Source organism: Oreochromis niloticus, linkage group LG7 (assembly GCF_001858045.2).
Source record: "Oreochromis niloticus isolate F11D_XX linkage group LG7, O_niloticus_UMD_NMBU, whole genome shotgun sequence".
NCBI lineage: Eukaryota > Metazoa > Chordata > Actinopteri > Cichliformes > Cichlidae > Oreochromis > Oreochromis niloticus.
The window spans coordinates 64,370,798-64,398,335 of NC_031972.2; the positions used below are offsets into that span (position 1 = coordinate 64,370,798).

At 40.6% G+C, this 27,538-nt stretch overlaps 1 protein-coding gene across 1 annotated transcript; it reads left to right on the forward strand.

Annotated features, from left to right (window-relative positions):
• Nucleotides 1-1,043: 1,043 nt before the first annotated feature.
• Nucleotides 1,044-26,635, forward strand: hsf4 (heat shock transcription factor 4). Its single transcript, XM_019361966.2, has 18 exons — nucleotides 1,044-1,183; nucleotides 1,740-1,922; nucleotides 2,010-2,170; nucleotides 2,311-3,031; nucleotides 5,196-6,810; nucleotides 6,948-7,386; nucleotides 10,586-10,694; nucleotides 10,773-10,900; nucleotides 11,704-11,828; nucleotides 13,674-13,749; nucleotides 14,580-14,647; nucleotides 15,809-15,908; nucleotides 18,012-18,181; nucleotides 18,260-18,490; nucleotides 18,584-18,701; nucleotides 18,814-18,879; nucleotides 22,660-22,754; nucleotides 24,595-26,635. Exons 6-17 carry the CDS (start codon nucleotides 7,261-7,263, stop codon nucleotides 22,717-22,719), a joined length of 1,377 nt encoding a protein of 458 aa, XP_019217511.1. The 5' UTR covers nucleotides 1,044-1,183; nucleotides 1,740-1,922; nucleotides 2,010-2,170; nucleotides 2,311-3,031; nucleotides 5,196-6,810; nucleotides 6,948-7,260; the 3' UTR covers nucleotides 22,720-22,754; nucleotides 24,595-26,635.
• Nucleotides 26,636-27,538: the final 903 nt, after the last annotated feature.

Genomic DNA, 27,538 nt, shown 5'->3' on the forward strand with positions numbered 1-27,538 from the left:
CTGCCTATATAATGAGACATTTACAGTTTTACCAGGTCTAACTAATCACAAATAGCTTGGGGAAAAAATGGATCCCACTGATACGACCGTCTCAGGCGTACATCACGCCCACCCACATAATATGCAAACCTTTGATTTCCGAGGAGCAGCCAATCAAAGGAAAGTGGGTGGAGCTGCTCCAAGTACCAGTACAACATCTTTAAAAAGATGTTTTGAAATGCAGTATTTTTCCAATATTGTGAATCATGCAAAGCCAAGAATAAATATCTGAAGTTGTGAAAACAGTCCTCTTTAAATAAGTGGGCTAATGCAGGCATCCATCTTTTTTCGTTTTTTTACTTTTGTCAGTTAAACATTAAAACAAAAAGTACAATTTTAAATATTTGCATTTCTATATATTAAATTAAAAGTGGTCATAGGTACCATTATGTTCTGTGGTAACAGTGATAGCAGACACTTGTTTGCCTATGATGGCACGGACGTGCGTCGAACAACCCGATTCAGTGCCTCTGCAGGCCCCACAACTGTGCAAAGGTTGTCTGTGTTTGTACAGTAAAGGCTGTATAAAGGCCCGATGAAAGAGAATACATTGAATATTCATCAGAAACAGCATCACCATCTGTTGCTCTGATATTGTTGTTGGTATTGTTGCTTCTCCTGCTGCTTTTTCCAGCATATAGACCCGATAATTTCCCTCCAGGCCTGCGACCAATCCCCGTCTTTGGAAACCTGCTGAATCTCAATCTGGAGAACCCTATTGCTGGCCTAGAGAGGGTAAATATTCATATCTTTTCTAATATTTTAAATATATAAAACAATTCTACAATTTTTTTAATATATGCATTCATTGATGTACACACTGATAGGTTTATCTGAGATTCCTGCATCTTTAATTGTGTCCTGGTGTTAGTTTTTGTTTTCCTTTCTCTCTAATAATAAAATATTAAGCTGCATACAGTTTAATAAGGAAAATGAATTTCATACCCTATTTTTATAAAACATGCCACTTTATCTCCCCAGCTGGCTGAACGCTACGGTAACATCTACAGCCTTTTTATTGGTCCCAGGCCTGCGGTTGTTATCACTGGGCTGCAGGCCTTAAAGGAGGCCCTGGTCCACAAAGCTGCTGACTTCTCTGGCAGACCACAACACTTAATGTACAATCACGCTGCACAAGTGAAAGGTACGAAAGCTTTCTGTGACTTTCTGTCTTTTTATGCAGCCCCCGCAGGCGTGTTTCATCTCGATTTGGCATTATCCAATAATGCCAAATCGATTTTTACACCAGATCATCTTCCTGATATAGCTTCCAAGGGATTTGTGTCTTTTCCTAGAACTGAACTGCATAACTTTTGCTTGTAAGGCAAATGTGTAAACCACTAAACTATGAAAATGTAACTGCTGTGGTTCTCCGTTTGTTATTTTAATGCAGAAGTAAAGGAGTAAGAGCACAATGACAGCCTCGGGTCTCAGAGTTGAAGATAACAGTGACCACTGGAAATGTAATGCAGACATATTAGTCTGCATGTGATTGGAGTGCAAGATTAAAATAAACTAAGAGGGAATACCTTCTCTGGTAACATGAATGTGATGTAAATACTGTGTAACAAAGTAAATGCTGAATGTCAAAACTCCTCACACTGGCACCATCTGGTGGTAGCAGTGAGAACAACAGGTGAGGTGCTCGTAATTACTGAAACATAATTAAAGGAATAAAACGTTTCCGTTTTTGCATGTAGCTCACGCTCCAGGAGTGGTTTTAGCAGATTACAGTTCTGGTTGGAGCACAGACGCTTCGGCCTGATGACCCTGAGAAACTTTGGTCTGAGGAAACAGTCCATGGAGCAGAGGATTCTCGGAGAAATGCAGCACGCTGTGAAGCTTCTGCAGGAAAGTGTTGGCATGCTTTTCTCCAGCAGAGAGTAACTAATTGTTTTTGTTGTTCTATCTGTGACTCTGTTTTTAATGATGTTTGTGTCTAAAAACATCTGTTCACATTGTTTCTCCAGGTAGGACCACAGACCCTCAGCTGCTGTTCCACACTGGAGACTCAAACATCATCTCCCAAGTTCTGTTTGCTGAGCGGTTTAGCTACGAGGATGAGTTCATCAAGTTTTCTGTTCGCCTTTTTCACGAGACATTCAAATTAATCAACAGACGCTGGGGCACGGTGAGCTGCTTTCATAATGACGCCTCTGAATATCATGCTGTCACTAATATTATGCAGAATAAATACAATCTGCAATCAAGGTCACACCATAACAAGACCTTCAGTAAAATTACATTTCATCACTTTTTTCATCCGTACAGATTTATGAGTGCATTCCTGTGGTGCGCACCTTCCCGCTGCCTTTCCAGAAAGCTTTCAAGTATTTCAGGGCATGTTTTGGAAAGTTTTGATTTGCAAAAGTTTTGCAAATAATCCTTATTTTATGTTTTAATGCAGAGACAATAGCAAAGCTGTCATATGTTTGATGATGTACTCCTGTAGAAGTGAAGGAGCTGACAGGTGAAACCTCTTCAACAGCTCCTTAGATAAACATGATCAATAATCATGTATAACCACTATATTAAAAAATTAAATATTCTCATTCAAACCAGGAAAAATTTTCATATTAAAAATGAAAATTGAAATGTTGAGGTGACCACATGTGACCACATTGAGGCCCATTTGAATGAGACACAAATGACACAAGCACTGAGTGTTAGCTTTCCTTATATTTTCAAACATTTCCCCCAAAAGCAAAAAAGGCAGCAAAACTCTGTTGTGTTCTCACTGAACATAGTATGATGTAACACAGGATCAACAAACAGCACCTGCAGTATTAACTGTGACTCAGTTTTATCCATGTGTTTAAAAACATCCATGTCAGCGTGACACACGGTGCAGTCATCGAAACAGCTCATCAAAGCTTTTTTCCTGTTAGATCGCCCATGAAAGAGATTTAGAGACGTTGACAGAGAACAAAAAGAGCAGAGTTCCCGGTAAACCACGTCATTTATAGATTGCTACCTGGATGAATTGGACAAGGTGTGTGTTTGTGTGTGTGTGTTTGTGTGTGTGCTGTCTCCTGCTCAGACATTTCAGTGTAAACAACTGATTAAAAAAAACACTGACGCACTCGTTTCCTCTCGTCTGTTCGTCAAGAGAGGAAACGATGGCTCGTCGTTTTCTGAAGACCAGCTTTCACTATGCCGGAACTGACACACCTGCAAGCACCATGCTTGTTGCAATCCTCTACCTGATGAATTATCCCGAGGTGCAGGGTATGCTTTTTATACAGTGTGTCGTTTAGCCAAGGATTAGCTGCATGTTTGATGCTCTGTGACCTGCAAAACTAACGACATCTTAATAATAATAAATAATATTAATAATAAATAATATTAATAATACATTTTATACATTTTTACAGAGCAAACAATACAGGGACAAAAACAGGAAATAAACACAATAATTAAAAAAAGTTTAAGAGCATGGAGAAGTTATATAGAGTAGGGTATCGTGAGCAGGTGGGTTTTGAGGGTGGACTTAAAAGAGGGAATTAAGTGATGTTTCTGAGGTGGGGGTGGGGTGGGGTGGGGGGGGGATTCCAAAGTCGAGGGACAGAGCGATTAAAAGCCCCGCCCCCTATGGTGAAAAGAAGACGAAAGGAAGGAACAGAAAGAAAAAGAGAAGAAGAGGATCTGAGGCACCGGGATGGGATGAAGATCTGTACCAAATCAGAGAGGTATGGTGGGGAGAGGGAATGAATAGCCTTAAATATATAAAGGAATATTTTAAAAGTAATGCAAAGTTTAACCAGGAGCCAGTGAAGCTGCTTCAGGATAGGGGTGATGTGGTGGGTAGAGGGAGTCCTAGTGATAATACGAGCAGCAGAGTTCTAATCCTGCAGGGATGATGGAATAAGTGTGAGTTTGGGGTATCCCGCTTGGTAAACATGGTAAAAAGCTATATAGCTCGTTACCATGTGTTAAATTTCTCCAAGTGTTAAATTTCTTCAAATACAAGTTAAATATTCATAATTTGTCTATAAAAGCTTTTCAGTATGTATACAACATAAATACATGTATGGGTACTGCCTCATAGATGAGCAGAATTTACACTGTAAACGTTCAGTACTGTTCTTTATCGATAAAACAATCGTGGTGAACAGTGTCCAAAAATAGCTACAAAGACCTGCACCTGCAAGGATTCGCTGTGTACCGGCTGATATGAAAACCAGATTTACAAAATATGTAGATGATAAGGAGAATCAGCACCTCCAAATCCGAGGCCATGGTCCTCAGCTGGAAAGGAGTGGAGTGCCCACTCTGGGTCAGGAATGAGTTCCTGCGTGGAGTGGAGGAGTTTAAGTATCTCAGCGTTTTGTTGAGTGACGGGAGAAGGGAGCCGGACGTTGACAGAAGGATTGGTGACGTGGACGCTGTGCTGGTCCATTGTGGTGAAGAGAGAGCTGAGTGTAAAAGCAAAGTATTCAGTTTACCGGTTAATCTACGTCCCCACCCTCACCTACAGTTTGAGCTGTGGGTGGTGACTGAAAACGAGAACAAGATCGCGGATACAAGCGGCGGAAATGAGCTTCCTCTGAAGGGTTTCTGGCCTCTCCCTTAGAGATGGGGACTCGGAATAGAGCTGCTCCTCCACATCGAAAGGAGCCAGTTGAGGTGTTTCGGGCATCTGATAAGGATGCCTCCTGGGCGCCTCCTGGGTGAGGTGTTCCGGGCATGTCCCACCAAGAGGAGGCCCCGGGCAGACCCAGGACACGCTGGAGAGACTATATCTCTCGGCTGGCCTGGGAACCCCTTGGTGTTCCCCCGGACAAGCTGGAGGGGTTGGCTGAGGAGAGGGAGGTCTGGGCTTCTCTGTTTATGCTGCTGCCCCCGCGACCCTGCCCCGGATAAGCTGAAGAAGATGGATGGATGGATGTACACCACCAACATAGCATTCAAGTGCAAAGCAAGGAGATCTGCTCATTAACTAACCTCCTTTAATTGACCTTTAATTAGTATTTTGAGGCTATAACAGACGTCGGTCAGCCAGGACGAGGTGCAGCTATTAACGTCTTTGGAATTCAATTCAATTCAATTCAATTTTATTTATATAGCGCCAAATCACAACAAAAGTTGCCTCAAGGCGCTTCATAACCACAGAATTGTGGTTGTATACACGCCTTAATGATAATTGTGTTTCTCAGAGCGTTGTCAGCAGGAAATAGACATAGCTCTGGATGGGAAGGATCAAGCCAGTTTTGAAGACACCAGATGCCCTGTGTGCAGGTAGATTCAACTTTATTCTTTTTTTAGAGAGACTATTAACCCGTCATTGCTTTAAAGTCACCAAGAAGACAAACAGGCACAATAAACTTAGCCTGAATATTTACATAGTCTGAAATAATGTGTTATAAAAGGATGCTGATGTTTCTTTGATGTGGTAACAACGTAGTGTGATATTTGTCATGCAGGCTGTTATTCACGAGGTCCAGAGGATGGCTAACACTGTTCCCCTCAGCATTTTTCACCGCACTACTAAAGACACTCAGTTAATGGGATACTCGATACCCAAGCTACATATCAAAGAAATAGAAACAATTTGCTTGAATAAAACATTTGACAAAATGTTACTGCTGTGCTAAATAGCTGAGAGAAAAGTGAGGGCAGTAGTTATCGTCTTTACAATAAAGTATATTTACAGCATTGGAAAATGTATGAAAGCATATGTGAGGTGATGAAGGCCATTTTTGTAGTCTTTAGGGAACCACCATCATCCCTGACCTGTCATCGGTGCTTTTTGAGGAGCGGCAGTGGAAATCTCCCTGTGAATTTGACCCTGAAAACTTCCTCAGTGTCAGTGGAGAGTTTGTTAGACCAGAAGCCTTCGTCTTTTCTCTGCTGGTGCACAAAAGATGTCAAATGGTCTCTCTGGTTCTTACTAACCACCAGAAAATTACAAGCTACCCTTCATTATCCTTCAGTTTCACAAAATACTACGTGTGGGGTTTTTTTGCGAGGTTGTTGGTGTGAAGTTGAAATAAACAATAACTATTAGTCTTTGAGCATTAACAAATTTATCCTGTACATCCTCAACATGAAAGACGGACGTGGTCACTAAGATGTCATCGACTGGTTTGTAGACTCTGCACTTTTTGTTTTTTGACCTTTGACCTGTGACTGACCAGTTAATGAATCCGTTCTTTATTCTACAAACTCAGATACAAAACAAAGATAAAACTACCATTTATATGTGGACAGGAGGATGGCGTGCTCAATAGTTATCCATAAACTGTATGTGTGAAACCCACACACACGTAACAACTCCTAAGTTTAGCAGAAAGCTGTTGACTCCAGCCGTGTCAGCACAGTTTCTGATACTTTTGTGTAGGCTTCATATTTCTGCCCTGGACATTACTGCTTGGTCAGCATTATTGTTTAAAGGTAAATGATTGGCTCCTCAGGCGAGCCTGCGCGTGCTTCCTCATTAGTCAAACAGGAATCTGCAGGTGAACTGCTAATATTTTTTTGTGTACTTTTGAAAATTTGGCCCGATTTTGGAACTTAAAGACAGTAGGACTTAATCCCTGAGGCTAATCTGCAGTGATGGATATGTGACACAAGTCACCATTAGTTTGTGATTCACTCAGATCATTAAAACATAGGTCTGTTGCTGTGGTTTTACTGTACAAGCGTTACATGTGTACTTAATAATGACACAAAGATATTTAAGATATGCTCACAAATGAATCAATTCTGTCTTTTCTGGCTGACATAAAGGCACGCTGCACGCTGTTCACTTTCACCAGCAGCCTTTTGATGGTAGGACAGCGCTGTATTATGGAAGCTTTTGTGTGGATGCTGTATTGTTTGACTGGGCGGGAGGCCGGGGTGGGGGGCGGGATTATGCGTGTGTGTGTGTGTGTGTGCTGACATGGACCTTCTGTGATGGCTTTCAGTTGGATGGATGATGTGGTACCGAGGACAGTGAGAGGAGAGTGGAAGAGAAAAACAGGGTGAAGGAAGATTTTAAAAACACACATTAAACAAACGAAGCACGCGGTGAGACGCACGGGCGCACGGCTGACTGAGATGGACTCGAAGACACTGAGACAAACTTGGGATTATCAGTAAGGGATCATCAGAAGAGGAGTTTCTCAAACATGGACTAGTCTGGAAACGTGCACATATATAGACAAACACACACTCACCCTCATACATTCACACACTCTGTTCCCTCGTGAGAGGCCTTGGAAGCGGACAGGTGCCATTATGCAGGAGTCTCCAGGTGCGGTTGGTGTGGATGGCAGCTACACTAGTAATGTTCCAGCCTTTCTAACTAAGCTGTGGACCCTGGTTGAGGACCCAGACACCAACCACCTTATCTGCTGGAGTGCCGTGAGTCACATTTACTTTAGTATTACTGGATACTACATAATATTAATTTGTAGTACAGTAGATATAAGAAGTGAATATGGCACAGGTTGTCTATGAGAGACTGACCAGCTTGTTAAAGCTCCAGGGAAACTGTTGAAGCTGATGTTGCAGCTTTAACAGTACAAAAAATCCTACATGTCTTTATTGTACTGTTGCAAGATCTTTATTTGGTGGTGACTTACAGTGTTTCAGTATCAAGGCTTTGTTATTGGCTCGTTTAGCTTGTTAAGCAGTTGCATTTCTGATACTGATTCTATGGAACAAGTAACTCCATCCATGAACTAAAGCTTTGAACGGTATCGTAAAGTAAATATTTCAGTTCATCTGAAATAGTAACAAAAATCTATTTGTGTAGTGTGAAGGCATCAAGTATGATCACAAATCCAGCACAGAGGTTCTGTCATGTGTCCTCGAGAACACCGCTGTGCATGTAAAGCTCACTGCTCATCCATGTTTGAGTTATTTTAACAAATGCTACACACCTGAAGCGTTACACGCTTTGAAGGGTGTAACGTTTAGTTACAGTAAAGTATAGTAGATTGTAGTAGTATTATTAATGCTTTCCTTTCCGAAAATTATAGTATGATATGAATGTAGTAATAAGGTCAGTGAAACTAATGACAATTACTGAGCACATCATTAAAAATGAATTAAATAAAAAATAAATTCTGCTACTTTCAGTCTTTGTGCCTTGGTGATAATTTAATGTTAAGTTGAAATCTTCTGTGTGCGTGTAAAAACATTTCAGATCATTTTCCCTAAATGAAAAATCCAAAGTATAAAAGCATGGTCAGGTAAAGGTCCTTGTGTTCCCTTTCTAAGTGCTGTGCAGGTGTAATGTTTTCTTGCAGATGCATTGATATGTTTAGATCCTCGAGGTTGCAAACACACTGTCGAAATCCACAAGATACATTTGTGGCACATAAAGTACATTTTAAATTCTCTTTAGTCTGTTTTTTATGCCTGAAATATCTCGAAGACTGAAGTATTAGTTTTCTTTTTCTTTTGTTTTCTATGGATGAAAACGAATTTTTAAAAAATGATGTCATAACAGAAAAGCTCCATTGTATTAGATTTAGCAATGAGCTCGTTTTGGTGCTGTTCTTGGACAGGTGCATACCCTCTATACTTTCAATGAACATCATCATCATCACCATCAGCTCATTGCAATCTAAACTGGACCAATATTTTCTGCACAAAATACCCAAAGAAGACTAAAATCAGGCGTTTGAAAGCCCTAAAACGTGACCAAGAGGTCCTTAACAATGATGCCAACAAAGTGACGTGATTTTGTTTATAATGTATCAAAGAAATTAACTAAATTTAAACAAAATAAAAAGGTTCATTGTTATAAAAGCTACAATTTAAACGTTTAACATTTAGTAAAAGCATTAATTTGATATAATCCAAAAATATTAAGTCAGTAAGATTCAGTTAAAGTATCTGAGCTAAATTCATTTACATGGATTAAATATCTAATGACGATATTGTTACATTTTCACAGAGAAAGTTGCCTATTTACTCAATATCTGGTTCACAATTTTTCAAACAACTTACAGCGATTTAAAAAGTCAAATTCAAGTTTGAAATGGTGCCAGAGGTCTTTAAAACATGAACTGTCATTTTGTTTCCTTACACTTTTATTCTGATCGGCTCATTTTAAAGTATTTATATGCTACAGCTAACTTGCATTATGTCTACAGATTAAAATGTATTAACACCAAGTCAATTTTGAATGATCAAAATATTAACATGTTTATTCAGTATAAGCGGACAATTGTGTCAGAAATTATTTTGCAGAAATACTTTTTTGATTCTGTTCTCTCAGCCTTCAACAATTCATTATAAGAAGAGTCAAAGACATCAAACATGTAACCGAGTTCCTCATTAGATGGAATAAATGTCTGTTTGCGTCTACGGTCTTAATCAAAGAAAACTACAACAGTAACTCCCTTTCAGTTGTTACATGATCCAGAACTAAATAAAGTCGACATAATTTGGTGACTGTAATGCAAAACAACAATCATTAAACAGCCTCTGAAAACAGAGCAGGAGGGAAATGTTGGACTGATGCTGTGGTTCAAATGCAGCAGGCAGAGTAACAGTGATTAACTGTCAATTCTTTACTGTCCTGATAAAATGTAACTCAGTTCTACAAATTTATACTTGCTCATAATAAAAAAATACAATAGAAACACCAATTCTAACCGTATAAAATGATCCTCAGAGTAATGTTTTGTGTGCAAGGTGGGTGCAATAGAGTGACAGCACCACGTTACAGGAATGTGTTCTTATGGAGGTTCATATAGTTTGTGAACAGTTCTGTTAAACGATTTCTCAGCTACTCAGTGAAAATGGGAGGAAAGCATGACTGACAGAGGGAGAGAGTGTGCATGAATGAATTTTACCTCTGATAATCTGAAAATCTGATCTCGCAATATGGAGAAAAAGTGGGTCAAATTCTGTTGTTATTCATTTTCATGTTCACCGTCACATGCAGCATCCATATAACGTCGATTTCAGCTGGTTTCAAACAGTGATGTTGGACATTATCACTGACAGACTCTGGGTTTGGCCAAAACACCAAATTCCCAAATAGACAAGCATTTTCTTTCATGTTTACACCAAGTTTGTGCTGCGCTGCGTTACTAACGTTACTCACTGCTGGTTCTGTTACTGTGGAGATACACAGAGCTGATTAAAGTGTGTTATTATTGGGATCAGTCATCTGTAGACGAACCCCGGCATTGGTCAGTTTTCCAGATGATTCCCTATTGTTAGTATTATTTAATAACTTATAACCTATTATTATTTAAAGTTAACTCAGCTACATGTAAGAGCTTATCTGGATGTCTGAGAAATTCAGACATGGAATCAAACGCAGCACGATAGAAACTCAATGTGTAGCAGCTGTAAACCGATTTAAAAAGGCTAAAAGTTAACCTGATCTTCAGTTTCTTCATATTTTTGGTTGATCTGAGGAAAAGTACATCACAGTGGTGTTTCCAGTAACACTGAGCTGCCGTACGCTAATGTTTGCAACACAAAAACGATTAAGTAAAGCTTAGTATCTACATGAATAATTTCTCTCAGAGCTGGATTAGCTATGAACAGAGATCCTGAAAACTAATTCTGCATTTGTTTCTTTTCTCTGTTTCAGACTGGGACTAGTTTCCATGTGTTTGACCAGGGTCGCTTTGCTAAGGAGGTTCTGCCCAAATACTTTAAACACAACAACATGGCAAGCTTCGTCCGGCAACTCAACATGTGTGAGTTTCTCTCCTCTCCTCTCCTCTCCTCTCCTCTTCATTCTCCATTTATTTATCAGTCCTACTTTTTGCTTATAGATGGTTTTCGTAAGGTGGTAAACATTGAGCAGAGTGGTTTGGTGAAACCTGAGAGAGACGATACAGAGTTCCAACATCTGTACTTCCTCCAGGGACATGAGCACATGCTGGAACACATCAAAAGAAAGGTATGGATGCAGATAGGAACAATGTCTCTGAAGGAGTTCTTCATTATGCTAAATTGTTCTTTAATAAAAATACCTATTATTAAGATCCAGACACTTTGATGCTTTTGTTTCCAAGCTCCTTAGACGACGCGGCTATCAAAGCCAATAACAGTGTGGTGCTTTGACCAAAATCCAAGACCTTGCTATTGGCCCAGTTAGGTGAAGCTGCATGTTTAGAGAGGTTTTTGCACAAAAACTGATACTGTGCTCTGTGCATCTATGATAATAATCTTTATTTTTTCTTTCTCTCTTACAAAAACACATCTTAGAAACAGAAATCATTGTTTTCTTTTTATATCAGTCTGTAACAAACCATCTCCCTCAGCTCTGGACATCCAGTGACAACATCATACCTCAAGAGTTCAGGCGCAGCTTTTTTCACTGAACACTGTTCAAATTTTCACACAAAGGAGATTTAAAAACATGACATGAAAACACAGCACTGGTGTAGTTTGTGGACATGAACTAACATTCGTGTAAAACTTCCCAAGAACTGTAGTTTTTTTCTGTTGTCATAAATTAATTCTATGCCATAGTTCTTTAGATTTATCTTAACATACAGTTCAAATTATTCAAAAATGAGAAATGTGATTTTTCTTTGCATTTGTGGGAAAGTGAGAAAAATTGAGAAAAATGGACCCAATATTGATGCTTGATAATTGCTGGAGTTATTCACATTCATTCTTTGAGGTGTGTTTACCTGAACAAACAAAACGTGAATGTTAGTTTGGAAATGAGTTACCCAGAATGCATCATGTTTTCAGGTGTCCATAGTGAAGAGTGAAGAGACTAAAGTTCGTCAGGAGGATCTCAGTAAACTGCTGTACGAAGTCCAGCTTCTCAGAACACAACAGGACAACATGGAGTGTCAGATGCAGGACATGAAGCAGTGAGTACAGAACGTGTGTGTCTGTGTGTGTCTGTGCACGCTGATATCACGAGTCCCGCCCCTTCTTGATTTTGATTTGTCATCGAGACACAGGCGACACTGTTTCAAAAGTTCAACAGATTTTTAGGTAAAAGCAATTTTAGTGCAGCAGAAAATAAAAACACTCAACTTCAGACGATTTGCACAAATGTGCTGAAAAAGTTCCCTTTGACTCAAAACCTGAAGTTTCAGAGCACACACACACATTTCAGTCCAGTGTGAACTCAAGCATCAGACGTTCTGCAAAATCACTTTGTTTTACTCTACGTGCAAAAACTACTGTAGATGATTACAGTCAGAAACACGTGTAAGCACAGAAACGTTTTAATCGTTAATATTTTATTGAAATTTAAGGGTGAATTACTGTGATTGTGGAAGAGTGTTGTGCTGTTCTCTGGAAGAATATAGGCACAGTATTTCATATTAACTAACAATTATTATAGCATAGACACCAAAATAAAAACAGTTTGCCCTTTTGGATTGTTGTGATCCTGTTTTTGTTTATTTTAACATTTTAACCTCTGAGAGAACTGAAAAGTATGAAGTGCGTGTGTGGAGCCCAGAAACATGACTGACTCTTGTTCAGCGACATAAAGTGTCATTGATGAGTTCAGTTTTACACTGACAGAGAAACGACGTCCTTCCTGACTCTTCTGTGTCTCCTTGAAAAAATATTTCACATTTTTCTAGTTAAAAAAATGTTTTTATTTGTCCTCTGAACTTGTTTTTCTTTTCTCTTTTGTAAAATAAATACAGCCATGCTACAGCAATGTCTTATACACACACACACACACACAAACCGCTGGCCCATGTTGAAGACAGGGACTGTGTCAGAGCAGCAGCACCTGTGTATTGTTTCTCTTGCTAAGCAGATGACCTCACTTTTTCTCTACACACTATTGTTACTGAACAGAGCTGCTGTGCCTGTTGTGTGGCTGCTTTGTGCTCTGTGTTGTTTGTTAATGAGAGAAGAGAATGTTCACCTGCTCACCTGACTCACACACACACACACACAAACACACACACACACACACACACACACACACACTCATCAGTAACCACTGGTAATCTTCTCAGGAAGGTGAGCACACGTGAATACAGGTGTGTGCATATGTATGTGAGCAAACCGTGGTGTGGACATCCATCACAGAAAGTCAGCAGGTGGATGATGAACATCATCGCTGTGTGTTTATGTCAAATTTAGACGGCATTGCTTCCTTGACTCACTTTAAATACTAACTTCTCTTTAGCTACCCTGCACACATTTCCACATTGAGGGAAACTTTGGATATAACCAACACAACCACATTTTTTAAACATTTCTTCTTTTGTACATCAACAAAACAAAGACATCAGAATCTTCATTTCCTCAGGGTGGATTGTTTTTAGGCAAACGGAGGAAAAGGCCACTAATGGATGTCATAAATAAATTATAGAGATTGCACATAAATAAACTTGTTGTGCATCTTTGGCTGGAAGATGTCTGCTGTGCACTGACATTGATGCCTGGCAGGTGAAATAAAACACTGCTTGTGCCTGAAGCACAAAGTCACACATGCACGTGAGATTAACCTAAATTAACCTAAAGTAGTGAAAAAAATCTAGATGGAAGAATCGACTGTGCTCTGTTCTTTGCATCACGTCGAAACCCAGTTTTTAACTCTGCTTATTAAAAACGTAATTAGTCTATAAACGGGCGGCTATAACAAAACGTTCAGGTCATACTTGTACTGTTTCGCATTTGTTCTTATTTGTTCTGCTTGTTCCGCCTTTCTGATCTCTGCAATGTTTCCCCTCCGTTTGCAGGCAGAATGAGGTGCTGTGGCGGGAGGTGGTGTCACTGAGACAGAATCACACACAGCAACAGAAAGTCATGAACAAGGTCAGTCTATGGGTACACACAATGCATTTATATATTTATATAAAACACAAATACAAAAGTAACAAATGAACTTAAATAATCCAGTTTCTAAGTTTTTGCCTTTACATTTGACTCACACTTCTGTATTTCACATGTATCGTCTACTCTAAAGGAATAAAAACTGAACAAATACTTCAAAGCTATATTTCAGTGATGTTACCGTTTCTTTCTGTCATCGCTGAGCTTCCAGCAACTTTGTAACTGATGAAACCTGCCAGAGGTCGGCAGCAGGAGTATAATTTTCCTTCCAGAAGTCATTCAAACCACACAGTGGATGTTTGTTCTCTGTGGGTTCATCACTGTGGTGGAAAGTAAATAAAGTTCTTTTTGCTTCACCTTATTGATTTCCAGCTAAAGTGATTTATGTATAAATTTGTGAGACGTTTGAATGCAGGACTGACTGCACTTGTATCACAGTGTTTTACAGCATTTCTTTTGAACTTTTTGTTTTAGCGTTGAAGGTAAATGTTCTGGCGTCATAAAGCATTGTTTCCTTTGCTTTTATAGAGTGCTGTTTTAACACCGTCAGCTAGCTTACTGGATTGTTACTTGAAGCATCAGCACTTTTGCTGCATCACAAAAAGATGAATCAGTTTATAAAGTGAAAATGGCATCAGACCATCAGACCTGAGAAACAAAAAGGTTCATTGTCTGAAGATGTGAGCAGGGAGGCTAGGGCTTGTGTCACTCTGTTTCCTGCTCTGTTTATATCTGAAGGTAAAAAATGAGAGTTGGTGATGTTTTCCTGTGTGAGATGCTGATTCACACTCTGCTTGTTCTGTCTTTGCCAGCTGATTCAGTTTCTGTTCAGCCAGATGCAGTCCAACACACCCAGCACTGTGGGCCTAAAGAGAAAGCTGTGAGTAGACACACACCTACACACACAGAGCCGTGCACAAACACACACAGGCGCACAGTAGAGCAATCAACAAAAGTGAGACAAACAGGGCCACAGTGGGGCAGAGGGAAGGGCTGGCTCAGCTGACAAACTGAATAATCGAACTCAACAAGCGGTGTGAATGGAGACAAGTGCTGAATCAGTCAGTCAGACACAAACACACACACACACACACACACAGTGAAGGCAGAGCAGGGTGCGCGACCCTGCACGACAGCCTGTGTGTGTAAAATGCTGGTTCAGCTTTGTTACTGAGCGTGAACGAGGCAGACGTGAGAAAGGAACGGCACGCCGCAACACAAAAGTGCCAAAAAAATGTGTATTTCTGGGTCGGGAAGAATTCAGACGTATGCTTTGCAGAAATTCATGTCTTTTTTTTCATACACTTCCACAATCTGGGTTTTGTGTCCTAGTTCATCTACTCTCACTGCTCAAGTTTCCTTGCTCCAAAATTAAGCTTTTAAAAAAGCATCAAGGTTCTCTAAAAACAAGGACAGGATGCTTCGAATGCTCATTTCTGCATGGGTCTTAACATGTGCACAAGTCTAGCATGTTTGCCAAGGTTAACATGCATTTGTCCATGCTAACACTGTAAACTGAAGCACAGATTTCTTGGATGGTCTGTATCACCACAGACAACCATACAATTTGTTGGCTAGTCCATTAAAAACATTCCACATACACACCACAGAGGTCCAGTTTAATGATTTAAAATAGTGGAGGGGGGGAGGGGGGCTAGCACACCACTGGCTCCTGCCACCTGAATTTGCCCTTCAGTGCTGAGATTATTATCTGTGGATATAAAGTACACACACGACCATGTGTTTGCTGCATGGACTTGTTGGTTAATAAATACAAAACAGAAGGAGGACATGAGCTTTTGAAAGATTGGAATCTTGTGACTCTGCATTGTTAATTACATGAAGCAGTGTAACAAAGTAGCGAGACGGACTGAACAGACCTGTAACATTCAGCAGGTTTCAGTGTAAACAGCACAGATAAACGGACGTCTGCTCCAGTCTCACCAATTAACCGTTTGTTAGTTAGCACATTGATGATCATTGTGCGTAGCTGATATTACTACTGTTTTATAACTTAGTGAAACAATAACACTTCCTCCAGGCCTCTGATGTTGGACGATGGCTCTCCCAGCCCTCCTGCCTCCAAGTTCAGCCATAGTCACCAGATGGAAGCCATCCACGAGCCCTTCTACATCCAGTCGGTGAGAACGACACACCTCAAGTCTGGTTTTCAGTTTGTTGAAAGTACCGTGTGGACACATTTTGCTGGGAACTATAATTAATAACCTGCTGTGCTGCTGCTGACCTTCCACATTCAGCACAAACAGCGCTGGTTGCAACATGCAGTAAACTCAGCTCTGAGGTTAACAGCTGGCCTTTCTAAGTGCTCGGCTATGTGCGATTCTTTAAAACCAGCTGATCGAGTCATACACACTTCCCAATACTGATGAATCTAAATGTAAAACCATGACAGCTACTGTGTTAAATCATAATGAATTTATTATACAGATGAGGACAGAATCATTAGCACCTCTGATACTAATAATGAATTGCGTATCATTTTTGCTGGTTTATAGATTCTAGTCATTTGTTGAAGGTTTTGTCAACTCTCACATACATCGCCTGAAATATCCCAGCCCATTCTTCTTTGGCTAATCTCTCAGGCTTCTCCATATTTGATGGTCCCTTCTTGCATTTACCTCAGTCTGCAAAACTTCAGTGGGATTTAAATCAGTGCATTGTGAAAGCCATTCAATAACTTTCACTTTGGCCTTCTGGAGTTAGTTCTTCACTGTGGAGTGCTTGAGGTTTTCTTTCAAAATCTTCTCATATCTTTCCCGACTCCCCACAACTGTGTGTCACTGTGGGAATGGTGTCCTTAGGGTTGTCTATGGAGCTTGGAAAGAAAAGCATCTGGACTTCTTAAGTTGCCTGAAGACGTTTCACCTCTCATGGTGGAGAGCCCCAGATTTAAGCCCTGTGGGAGTGACCCCCTATTGATCCTCTACTTAATCACATGAGCCAAGGTGTGAAAATAGGTGAAGGTCACAGTCAGCCAGGGTTTCAGGTGAACCCGCTGTGAAACCTGGCCCCACCCTATCATGTGATTTCCTGAGGTCAGATGGCCCAGGATGTGAGTGGACGTTAAGGCGTCTGGGAAGGATCTCAAAACTGGATTATAGATGACAGACAGTTGGTGTCGTAAACCACCGCCTCTGTTCAAAGATGGTCATTCACAGTGGACATAGATGGCTTCTTTCACTCCTCTGTCAAACCATCTGTCTTCTCTGTCCAAGATGTGAACATTGGCGTCCTCGAAAGAGTGACCTTTGACCTTTAGATGCAGATGGACCGCTGAGTCTTGTCCAGTCGAGGTGGCTCTTCAAACGGGAGAGGCCTCTTCAGATATAAGTAGTGTTTCTAGCCAAAGAGCTTTAGTTTTGTCTTATCTGACCAAAGTCTTCTGGCTTGAAGACGTCTCTTCTGAAAAAGTGGAGTTTTGGTCTTGCATTCCTGTCCAGGCTTCTAGTGATTATCTTCTTTGAGACTTCAGTTTCTCGGCCAAGTCATGCACCAGTGTCTCGGTCATTTTTCTGCTATCTGTAGACACATCTCTCACTAGTTTGCTTCTTTGAAATCTTTTGCTTCCTACCTCTGACAGACTGGCTCTTTACTGTGCAGATTCCTTTGAATTTCTTGATGAAACTTCTCACTCCAGTTCACGATACTTGGAATGATAACTTTGGATCCATCTCCTATTTTATGAACATCAACAATGAGTTTTTTCAAAAAAAACAAGCGTGTTTATAAATGCCGCACTTTTTAACCTTTAATCAGAGGGGTTAATCATTTTGTCCTCATCTGTTTGAATACATATCCTTTAACACTCTGGTGCCATCAATCCAGCTGTTACAGTACATCACCACTAGGGGGAAGCAATGTGCAGTGACAGATTTAGGGGCCACAGATGTGCTTTCACTTCAGTCCGAGGTCAAACACATGAAGTGATTTTCTTTGTGTTGTAGTCTGTAATTGGACTGTTACATACAGGCTCTGCTGCAAAGGCAACAATCACAGAAGTTTTGAAGTTGAAAAAAGGTCTAGAAGAGTCCAACGAAATTCTGACTTCAACTGTTTTCAGGAACCAAAAGCATTTATGTGGGCTCATAACCAAATATGTTTGAACAGATTCTAGTTTGTGTGTTGTTTTTTTGTTTCTTTAACTAAATACAAGCCTCCTGAAAATCTTCAACTTCATTGGTGCTAAATTTATCACAACCAACAGACGTGTGCTTACTCTGTAGGAGATGGCAGGGAGCAAACATGCATCACAGTCCTCTCCTCTTTGCCCTCAGCCATCCAGTGATACTGCTTCCTGCTCTGCTAGCGGACTTGCAGGAGGACCGATTATATCCGATGTTACTGATATGTCTCAGGCGAGCATGCCTCTGCAGATGCAGCCTGATGAGACTAGGTAGGAGATCCATGTGTGATTTTCTCGGCTCACTATTAAAAGCTACTTTTAACACACAGTGTGTGACTCTGCTTGTAGGGAGAAGTGCATGATGCTGATCAAAGAGGAGCCTGTGAGTCCAGGGGTACGAGGGGGAGGAAAAGGAAGCAGTGTAGCGGGAGGAGAGGCTGTAGCGTTGACCTCCCCTTGTGAGGTGTGCTCCTCTGAACCGCCTGTCCTCCCTGTTGCAATGGTCCAATCTGTTCTGGAGGGGAGGGGCTCTGTGAGCTCCATGCTGGAGAGGAGGAGCAAGAGACCCGCTCTGGAGAGGTAGGTGCTCACAGGTGGACAAAGTCATGGAAAATGTAATGCAACAGAAAAGTAATGTGAGGTGTATGAATTGTATAACACATGTGTGTGCAGAGCTGAGGTTGCAGACACAGTAGAGAATGTGGACATGAGCCTGGAGGAGCTGCAGCAGCTGCTTCTTAGGAGCCATCAGCAAAACGCTGTGGAAGCTGGGACCAGTGCTGTCATAGATGTCAGTAGATATCTGAAACATCAGGCTGACTCAGTTTGATGATTATAGACAGCAGCCAGTGGAGTGTATTATTGTATTCATCATTATGCTGCTTCCCTCCTGTTTCTTCTAGCCTTTCAGTCTAAGTCTGCCTCTGACTGAGTGGAACTTCACAGAGATGGAGTCCAACCTCAAACCAGTAAGTTTAGTCATGTGACTCTGAAAGCTTTAGTCACTGTGAGGTAAACCAGCTCAGTAATATTAGAGAGACCCAACAATCCCCTACGAGCAAGCATGTGGCAATGATGGAGAGACTTTCATTTCTAATTTATGTCCAGTTTCAGTAACATTAAATTCAATGTTCATCTGATTCTTAGACATTTTACAGCACAGCAACACAAGTCTTCAGTTTCACTATGATGATCTGCATCAGTGTCATTGACTGATAACACTGATCAGATACAAAGTGAATGCTGTAACAGGATCAGTCACATCGGTGCAGTGTGAAAAAGCCCCAGCAGGTGGAGCTTTACTACAGCAGCTCCATACTGCTCTGTAACAGAGACGGTTAAGGAAGCAGAATGTGACTCTGATACAAACTCCAGATGTTTTTATAACGTTCTCACTACCAGCAGCTGAAGGAGGACAAAATATTCTTCCTACAGCCTCAGCCATATTCACTGGAGTTTAGTGATATTTTGTATGAGACCTCCCCGCCTTTGAGGATCTTTGAGAGTCGTTCTGCAGATCTCCTCCTGATTGGTTGATCCCATGGGCTGATGTGTCAGCTGCTGATTGGTCCCTGTGAACATTTTAAAAACACTGGTTCCTGGTGTTGCCAACTTTGTCGCTATATTTAGCGAATTTTCAGACCCCTTAGTGACTTTTTTTCCCCTAAAAAGCGACTAGCGACAAATCTGGCGACTTTTTCTGGTATTATTGGAGACTCATTTATGACCACTTTTTGACGTGAAAGCGCGTATCGCTCAACAAGCAGCGGGTGCTGCCGTGGGCACCTCACCCGTGCCAAAGCACTCACGGGCGGAGGATAGTCCTCCCCCAGCTGCTATCAGGGCAGGAGATGTTCACACCTACGCGTCTAAACTGCAAATGAATCGCGTATGAGCGAAGCCGCTGCTCCCGCACTGACTGTAACGCAGTCAGTTCTTCTTTTACTGTTATGCTGTTTTGTGGATCACAAGGTTTAAAACTACTAATAAACATACACAAAGTAACTCCACCAGAGTGCCAATTTCGGGTCACTTTTGCCGGTCCAAGCCCGGATAAAGGAGCAGGGTTGGAATTGTGACATTAAAAAACAATAATTACTAAAAGAAATTTAATTTGTAGTTCTAAATAAATTCTAAATGCATTTAGGACGGTTTTTACTCACTTTATGTCTCTTCCACGATGTTATTTCTCTCTCCAACAACGTAGGTTACAATTACATTAGCATGTAGTGATGTTCGATTCGTGAACGAATCGTTCAGTACTCGAGAATCACTTTACTGACTCGTGAATCATGATTCACAAGCGCAACTGACTCACTGACTCATCCCTGTTGCTGTTAGCAAACTAATTCCATTAGTAGAAATATATCTAGCTTATAATTAAAATTGTGGGGGAAAAAACAACAGCCAGTTTCTTAACAAAAACATTTCTGCTCTGAACTGGAAGAAAAAACCCTGAGTAGAAGCTCACATCAAGACAATAGCTCCTCGGTTCACAGTAGCATCGCTCAGCTAGCATGCTAACAGCACATTTGAGTTACTCACCCCCTCCCTTGCTGTGCTGAATCATAGCATAAGCGAATCACTCAGGACTCACTAACCCCCTCCCTCCTGGCTCACAGCTCAAACAAGTTGAACGAGTCACTGACTCACTCACCCCCTCCCTTCCTGTTATAAATCACTCACTCACTCACTCACTCACTCACCCCTCCCTTCCTGTTATAAATCACTCACTCACTCACTCACTCACCCACCCCCTCCCTCCTGGCTCACAGCTTCTTCTTGGTTGGCAACCAATGTTAAGGTGCTTTACTGCCCCCTGGCTCACAGCTCAGTGGACATTTAGATGAGAAAATATATATTTGACACATTTAAGGAAAATACCAATAAAATAAAATAAAAATAAATAAATGTTCCCTTTAGAATTTTTTTGCTCTTTTTTGCTCTAAAAAAAATAGTTGTTTTCTTTTACAATCATTTATCTTAGCAGTAGGATTTACATTAAAAGAGAAACAAATTAAGTTTGAGTGAAAATATACATTTTTGCACTCTCTGGTCAACTGACTCAGTGACTCAAATGACTCAAGAAACCCGATTCACTTTGGTGAGTGACTCATTAAAACTCGATTCAGTAAAAAGAATCGAATTTACCATCACTATTAGCATGACCAATTATGCAAATTAGGCGATGATGTCATTTAGCGACTTTTAGGACAGCCAATAGCGATTTTCCTTACTGAGGAGTTGGCAACACTGGTTCCTGCTCAGCCTCTGGTCAGTGCCGATGAACCGACTCTGTTTGACATGGAGCTCCCCAGGCTCTTATTTTGTAAAGCATCTTAGCCTTTCCTGTGGTGCCAGCACTCTTGTGTGGGGGGTAAAAATGAGCGTGTTAAGGCCCTGCAGCACAAAGTTTCTCTCCTCTCAAGCCTGATTAATATTGGGGTTCTCATCAGTCGCTATGATGCTTTGGAATGGTCTACAGCAGCAGGGGAAACCTGCTCGTCTGTCTGCTGGAGTTGATATTTCTTTTGAAGTGAGCAAAACATAATTTGTCCATGCACTGCAGACCAACCCAACTCTGACTAAATGTCTGTCTGCTGCCAGCTCGAACAGCGAAGGTTTTGGGAACACTTTGGAAAGCTGTGCCTTTTCTGGATTTCTACTCGGTCACTATTGTTGGAGTTTCTTCAGTCAGACTTTCTCCCACTTTCTTGCCTCAGAGGTGCAGCCCTCTTTCTTGATACATTGTCACCAACATCTGGCTTTTTAAAAACCCCGCTTTGAGAGATCTGCATTTTTAAAAATCACCTCGAAGAATGTTCACATGGTAACCTAGGTCCATGAAATGTTGATCTGAAGTGTTTTTTCAGATCAACCACTGCTAACTGTCTTTTCCTAATTGTTGACCCTGAACGTTCCTCCTGGCTATCCTACAAAAACACAAAACACAAAACCCCAGCTCTGCACTCTCTTAAACTGTCTTATAAATAGTGTTTTCTGATCTTGTGTCACCTCATACACAGGAACTGGGATGCCACATTGTTATATCTGCCATCCTATATTTCACATTTATAACACGGGTGGCTTTAGATACCGAACCCCCCCCCCCGCCCACTCATGTTGACTGAAGACACAAAGACTAGCTGTGGAGCCCTGCTAGTTCTTTTAGTCCATGTTCAACAACACACGACTGTTTAATACAACTGTTACTTTAACTTGTGCTCTGAATCTTAATTCATTCTTCATCCTGCTTCTGTTCCTCTTCAATTTACATGAGAACGCTTGATTGTTGACGTTTTCTCTGTATTATTGTAGTCTTTACCTTTACCAGTATAAAGTGCCTCGAGGTGGCTGTTGTAAATAAAATTGAGCTGAGCCTATATTATTCAGTAATAATAAATACATAACATTCAGAGTTTTGTATGAAGAAGACAAAGTGTGATTTGGTGAATTTTGGATGTTTTAAATCACAAAAATTACAACCTTTTATTAAATGTTCAAAGCTCAGTTTAGTGCCTGGACACAGATTTGTTTTAATGCCATTTTTGTTCATCATCTTTTCTGTTCCCAGCATTTACAGCCTTGGTGTTTATTTGCATGTATTTTTCATAACAACATGAATGAGTCAAATGATTTATTGTACAGTGCAGTCCTCACATATTTGTTGTGTAAACACAAGTTATTTGCTATAATATGAAACGTTTCTGTTGGGATTTATTTGAATGTGTGCGTGTTTATCTTCACAGTACATGTTCCAGAACCAGGAAGTTGAGGCTTTTCCAGCCGCTGGCTGTGAAGAACAATGAATTTGTGCTGTGAATGGTCCTTTCTGAGGCGAAAGGTAACGGCCACTTGTTTAAGAGTAATGTCAATGCAGCTTCATATCTTCAGAGGATAATCAGACTACTCTAACTAATTAGTTAGGTTACTAATCAAACTATCAAACAAATCCATTTCTTTGTGCACGAAAGCAGGACTGTTTTTTATAGCGCTGTCACATCACGAAGAAATGATTTAATCAGCATATTTCTCTACATCTGCCAAAAACCACACGGATGCTTCATCTGACCGAATCGTATTCATTTATCTGTTGGAGAGTGTTTTGCTATTGCCAAAAACTTTTTGTGATTTAAATAGACTTTTTGCCCGTACACAATGAGACACAGCTTCTCATCGTTCTTTCATAGATCCCCTGGTATTACACTGAAAATAAACATTGGTAGTCGACAACAAATTTGAATGTATTAAAAGATATAAAACCGTGACACAGCTCCTCACTGCTCCCACACAGCAGCAGACCTGCTCTCTGATTCTTGTTCAGGTTTGCCATCGTGTGGTCAGAATAGGACTTCATAGGTTCAGAAGTCTTTGGATGACGAGAACATTTTTGCTTCTGTGAATCAACCTCAGATTTTTTTTAGTTAAGCAACCTGGGACTGAGGTGGCGGCTGAATCCTTGGTTTGGGCTCAGGAGGAGACACGCGAAGCTTTGGGATGTGTCAGGGAGGAAGTGTAAGAATCTGCTGCATCAAATATGTGGAGGTACCTGCTATGGTGACCTCTTGAAAGTATAAATAGTTGTTGGCACTAATACATTTTTAAGTGAAATGACTGGCTTTAATGCTTGGATGCATCTAAATGATGATGTGTTCCCTCTGTTGAGATGCTCTGCCAAGTCTTTACTTCACTTGTTGCTTGTTTTATGGGTTTCCTGCCTTTAGTTTTGTCTACAGTAAAGGCGAGCGTGCTCTGTGGGTCAGGTAACTGACTTAACCACTCAACATGTTTTGGTTCAGTGAAAATGCAAATTTATTTAGACTCTTCAATAATTACTTCCTTCAACCCATTAACATTAGACTTGAGTCCTACAAGGTTACTAAAAGAAGAAGTGTTGCCACTCTGGGCTTCGTACCACAGGCCCGTAAGGTGGCGCTGATTGAACCGTTATTATAAAGCCATCACTTGACCCACATGTCCAAGCAAATTATCTGAAAAACTCCTGAAAGAGTAGCTGTCAAACTGCTCATCACAGCACAGAAACAGCTTTAGTGAAGGTTACAGCTGATACTCTTATAGCCTGCTAGACCTCAGTTTGATACTGCAAGCCTTGTATTACAGAGATTAGCATGCTGTAGGTTTTAAATGTACTGTGTGCAGTGGATGAACCAAATCTATATATAAATGGGGAGTCTTCTTCACATATTAAGGTTAATTATCGGGTTCCAGTGGGTTCTGCGCTGGGCCGGTTCTGTTTACATTATACATGCTTCCCTCGGGCTCTATCATCAGGAGACACAGCATACATTGTCATTGCTATTCAGATGATATCCAGCCAGAAACAGAGAGCATATTTCTCCCATATTGGCTTCCTGTTAAATCTGGAACTGAATTTGAAATCCTTGAATAATCAGATTGGCCCTTATGTCAAAGACTTCGCAGCACCATATCAGCACAGAGCTCCTCGCTCTCAGACCGCATGCTTGTGGTTTGTTTAAAGGAGAACGGAGGCAGAGCTTCCAGCTTTCAGGCTGCTTTTGTGCTTTTCTATGAAACTAGACGTTTTTTGTAAGGTAAAGGTTTTCTGCATTATTTTTAATGAGAAATGAACGCGATGCCCACACCGATGACTGAAAACTGTGTCCCCAGTTTCTGACGCTCCTTTCTCCTGTTTGTGTCTGCAGGTCACAGACGCTGCTGTTACACTTTGTACTCCACTGTGCACCAGTTTGATCCCCAGGCCCTGCCAGGCTATTTCCTACACGTGACTTTGATTTTATTCTTTCTACATCCACATGCCTACAACAGAAAAAGCTCTGCAGTCTTTTTGATCAAAGCTTTTACTTCCTAGTTATTTGACTTCATCGGATCTATCAGCTGTCTGCTCTGTGGGCGTGAACGATACCTACATGGGAAATATGATGTCAGTGACTATGATTTTCACAGTTAACCAATCACAGCATTACATTTAGACTCTGATATTAAGCCAGATGGATGCAGACGGTGCATTCTTGGCTCCTGCACTTTAGTCTTTGTGTGAGAGGGAGTTCCTGCTTGGAGAGGTGACTTTTTCTTCCTATAAAGATTTCACAACAGATGAATATTTTTTATTAGTTTATCCTTATTAAGATTATAATTTATTTGTATCAAAGAACAAACTTTGGCAGATTTTATGTGATTTTCTCAGTCTGTGTAGGAGTGTAGAAGTTGAGGTATACTTTAGGCATTTGAAAATCACTATCATTCAGAGAGATAAGCGTGTTAGCGTTTCTATCAGGCTGTATTAAAATCCATAAGGAAGGCTCTCTGAAATCTATGGCAGTAGAAGGTAACACCCATCTTTGCACAGTCCTGATATGTAGCCGGGGATTAGCTTATTTCTCTTCTGTCTGATTTAAGTGTTAAGTTTTAATAGACAGATTCTCATTTGACAAAATCTACACTGGACACTACTGCATATTTGCACAATCGGTATATCTAGTTATTTATCTCTAGTTACAACAGTGGGTCATTGATTTCCTGTTTGTAGAAGGCCAGCACTGGGTTGCTCAGTAAATGCAGTGAATGACAGCATTTTTAAACCGTAATCTTTCATCTTGGAGACGAGTGGTCACACAGTGTTGCTGCACTTGTATCTGTGCTCAGTGCTACACAGTAAGTTCAGACTTTCATGCATAAAAACCAAAGTCAGGACAGGGGGCTACGCCAAAACCACAGAGAGAAGAAGAATTCGTCAGCTGTCCAGGAGCCGGTGTTTACTTTGACTTTGTTTCACTGAATGTACGGTGGGGTGATTACTTGATAATTGAGTCTTTTATAGAATACCTGCTTGAAGGAATTATTTACTCTGGATAACTACAATTTATTAATGATTATGCCATTGGACATCAAATATTAGTCCTCACCACTGTTTGGAGGCAGTAGATGAACATGAATTGTGCAATACTGTACAGAACTGTGAGAAACTGCAATGACCATAGGAATGTAGGGAGCAGCAGCTGTAAGTGGTGGACTGGAAAGCACCATAGAAAGATGCACTGCAGAAGGATAATGTTAGCTTGTGAGCCTAAAAGCCCCGCTATTCATACCGAGTCTCACAAAAGCTTCAAATTTTAGTAGCATTAGTGAGGAGGTCAGCTGCAGCGCTGCCTGCAGCAAGGCCACGACCCACATCGTGCTGCATCGTGGAGCCGCGCCTCAGTACCTCAGTGCTCAACCAAAACCACGACTTGTGCAGAAAATCTGCAGCTTTTGCCCACGATGTGAAACTGACCATCATGGTTTTCCCCCATACTTATATACATATATTTATACTTGCAGGCTAACATTTGATTATTTCATTCTCCGTGCAGCTTTTGGAAAAGGGAGGGAAAGCAAGTTGTGGTATAAACAAATGAAATTGCACTAAAAATGACAGTTGTATGATATTTGAGAGTACACAGTACATTTTAGACATAGCATTTATTTGTGTTCCTCATAATAAATATGAGTGTAATTACTTTTTTCCAAGGAGTGATGAATACATACATTCTGCTGCTGTTGTGTTCTTAATTTATTCCGTTTTCCACTTTTAATCATTTGCACTGGAAATGAACAAACTGTGTGTTCAGATGACATTTATGCCTGTCGGGATTGCAGACAGATAAAGAAGTATTGATGTTCAACGAGTGAAAAGATCTCTGCTGTAACAAAGCCTGGCATCCAAAAGCACCTCTGCACGCTAAATGGACTCGAAGAAATGTGCATAGAAACACGCATCACGTATATTAAAGCAGAAAATCCTGTCGACAGTGAAGACAACGAGATGATCTCAGTGCTTAGATGCTTTTGAAAGTGGGCCGCTGAAAATGTGAATCGTTTTAAATGGATTTTTATTTTTAAAGAATAAAGTGTATCGTTACAGGGAGTCAAAGAAACTGAACATGTATTCCACCTGTGTGTGAAATATTTAAATGGATTCTCCAAATAAAAATTCATAATAAACAACAAGTTATTTATTTGAAGGATTCACTGCTTCCTGTAAAACAGGAAATCTCAGAATGTGTGAAACTGTATTTATTCTGTTTTATGTAAACAGCTAATAGTAGCATGCTTAGTTTATCTAAAGTAATCAGATTCCTAGCTTTGTTTATTATTTTTTATTAATAGTTTTAATTTGATAACCTTTTCAGATTCTGGTGCAGCAAAACTCAAAGACAAACAGGGCCGTCATTTTGGGCTCCACACTTTAATAGTCCATGCTAGCCCTAACACTGCACACACATGCATCAATATTCTGTTTAGATAATACAGTGTAAGATTTTTAATGATAATGTCATTAGATCTTTTTTTTGGCACCTTACACCTGTCAAAGTGACCATGTGGAGTGGAAAGTAGTGAAGGAAACATGAAAACGGAACTGGATTATAACAAAAGGTGTGCCTTTTACTGATGCCGGAAAACAGAAAATGAACCAAACACGAAAAACCAGATAAATGAGAAACTCATTTAAAAAAAAACCTAAACTGGGAAAACTAAATATATGAAGACCAGGAACACCTGAGACACGGAAGCAACAAACAGAGGAAGGCACAGGACTGAAATAAGACCCAGGAGGAGAGCACAGCTGAGAGCAGTCACAACCAACGA

Bases quoted from the DNA above. Each gene is read 5' to 3' on its own strand.
- hsf4 (XM_019361966.2), top strand. From the start codon at position 7,261: ATGCAGGAGTCTCCAGGTGCGGTTGGTGTGGATGGCAGCTACACTAGT. The intron at 10,901-11,703 runs GTATGGATGCAG...TCATGTTTTCAG, and splicing joins TGGAACACATCAAAAGAAAG to GTGTCCATAGTGAAGAGTGA. The intron at 14,648-15,808 runs GTGAGTAGACAC...CACTTCCTCCAG, and splicing joins GTGGGCCTAAAGAGAAAGCT to GCCTCTGATGTTGGACGATG.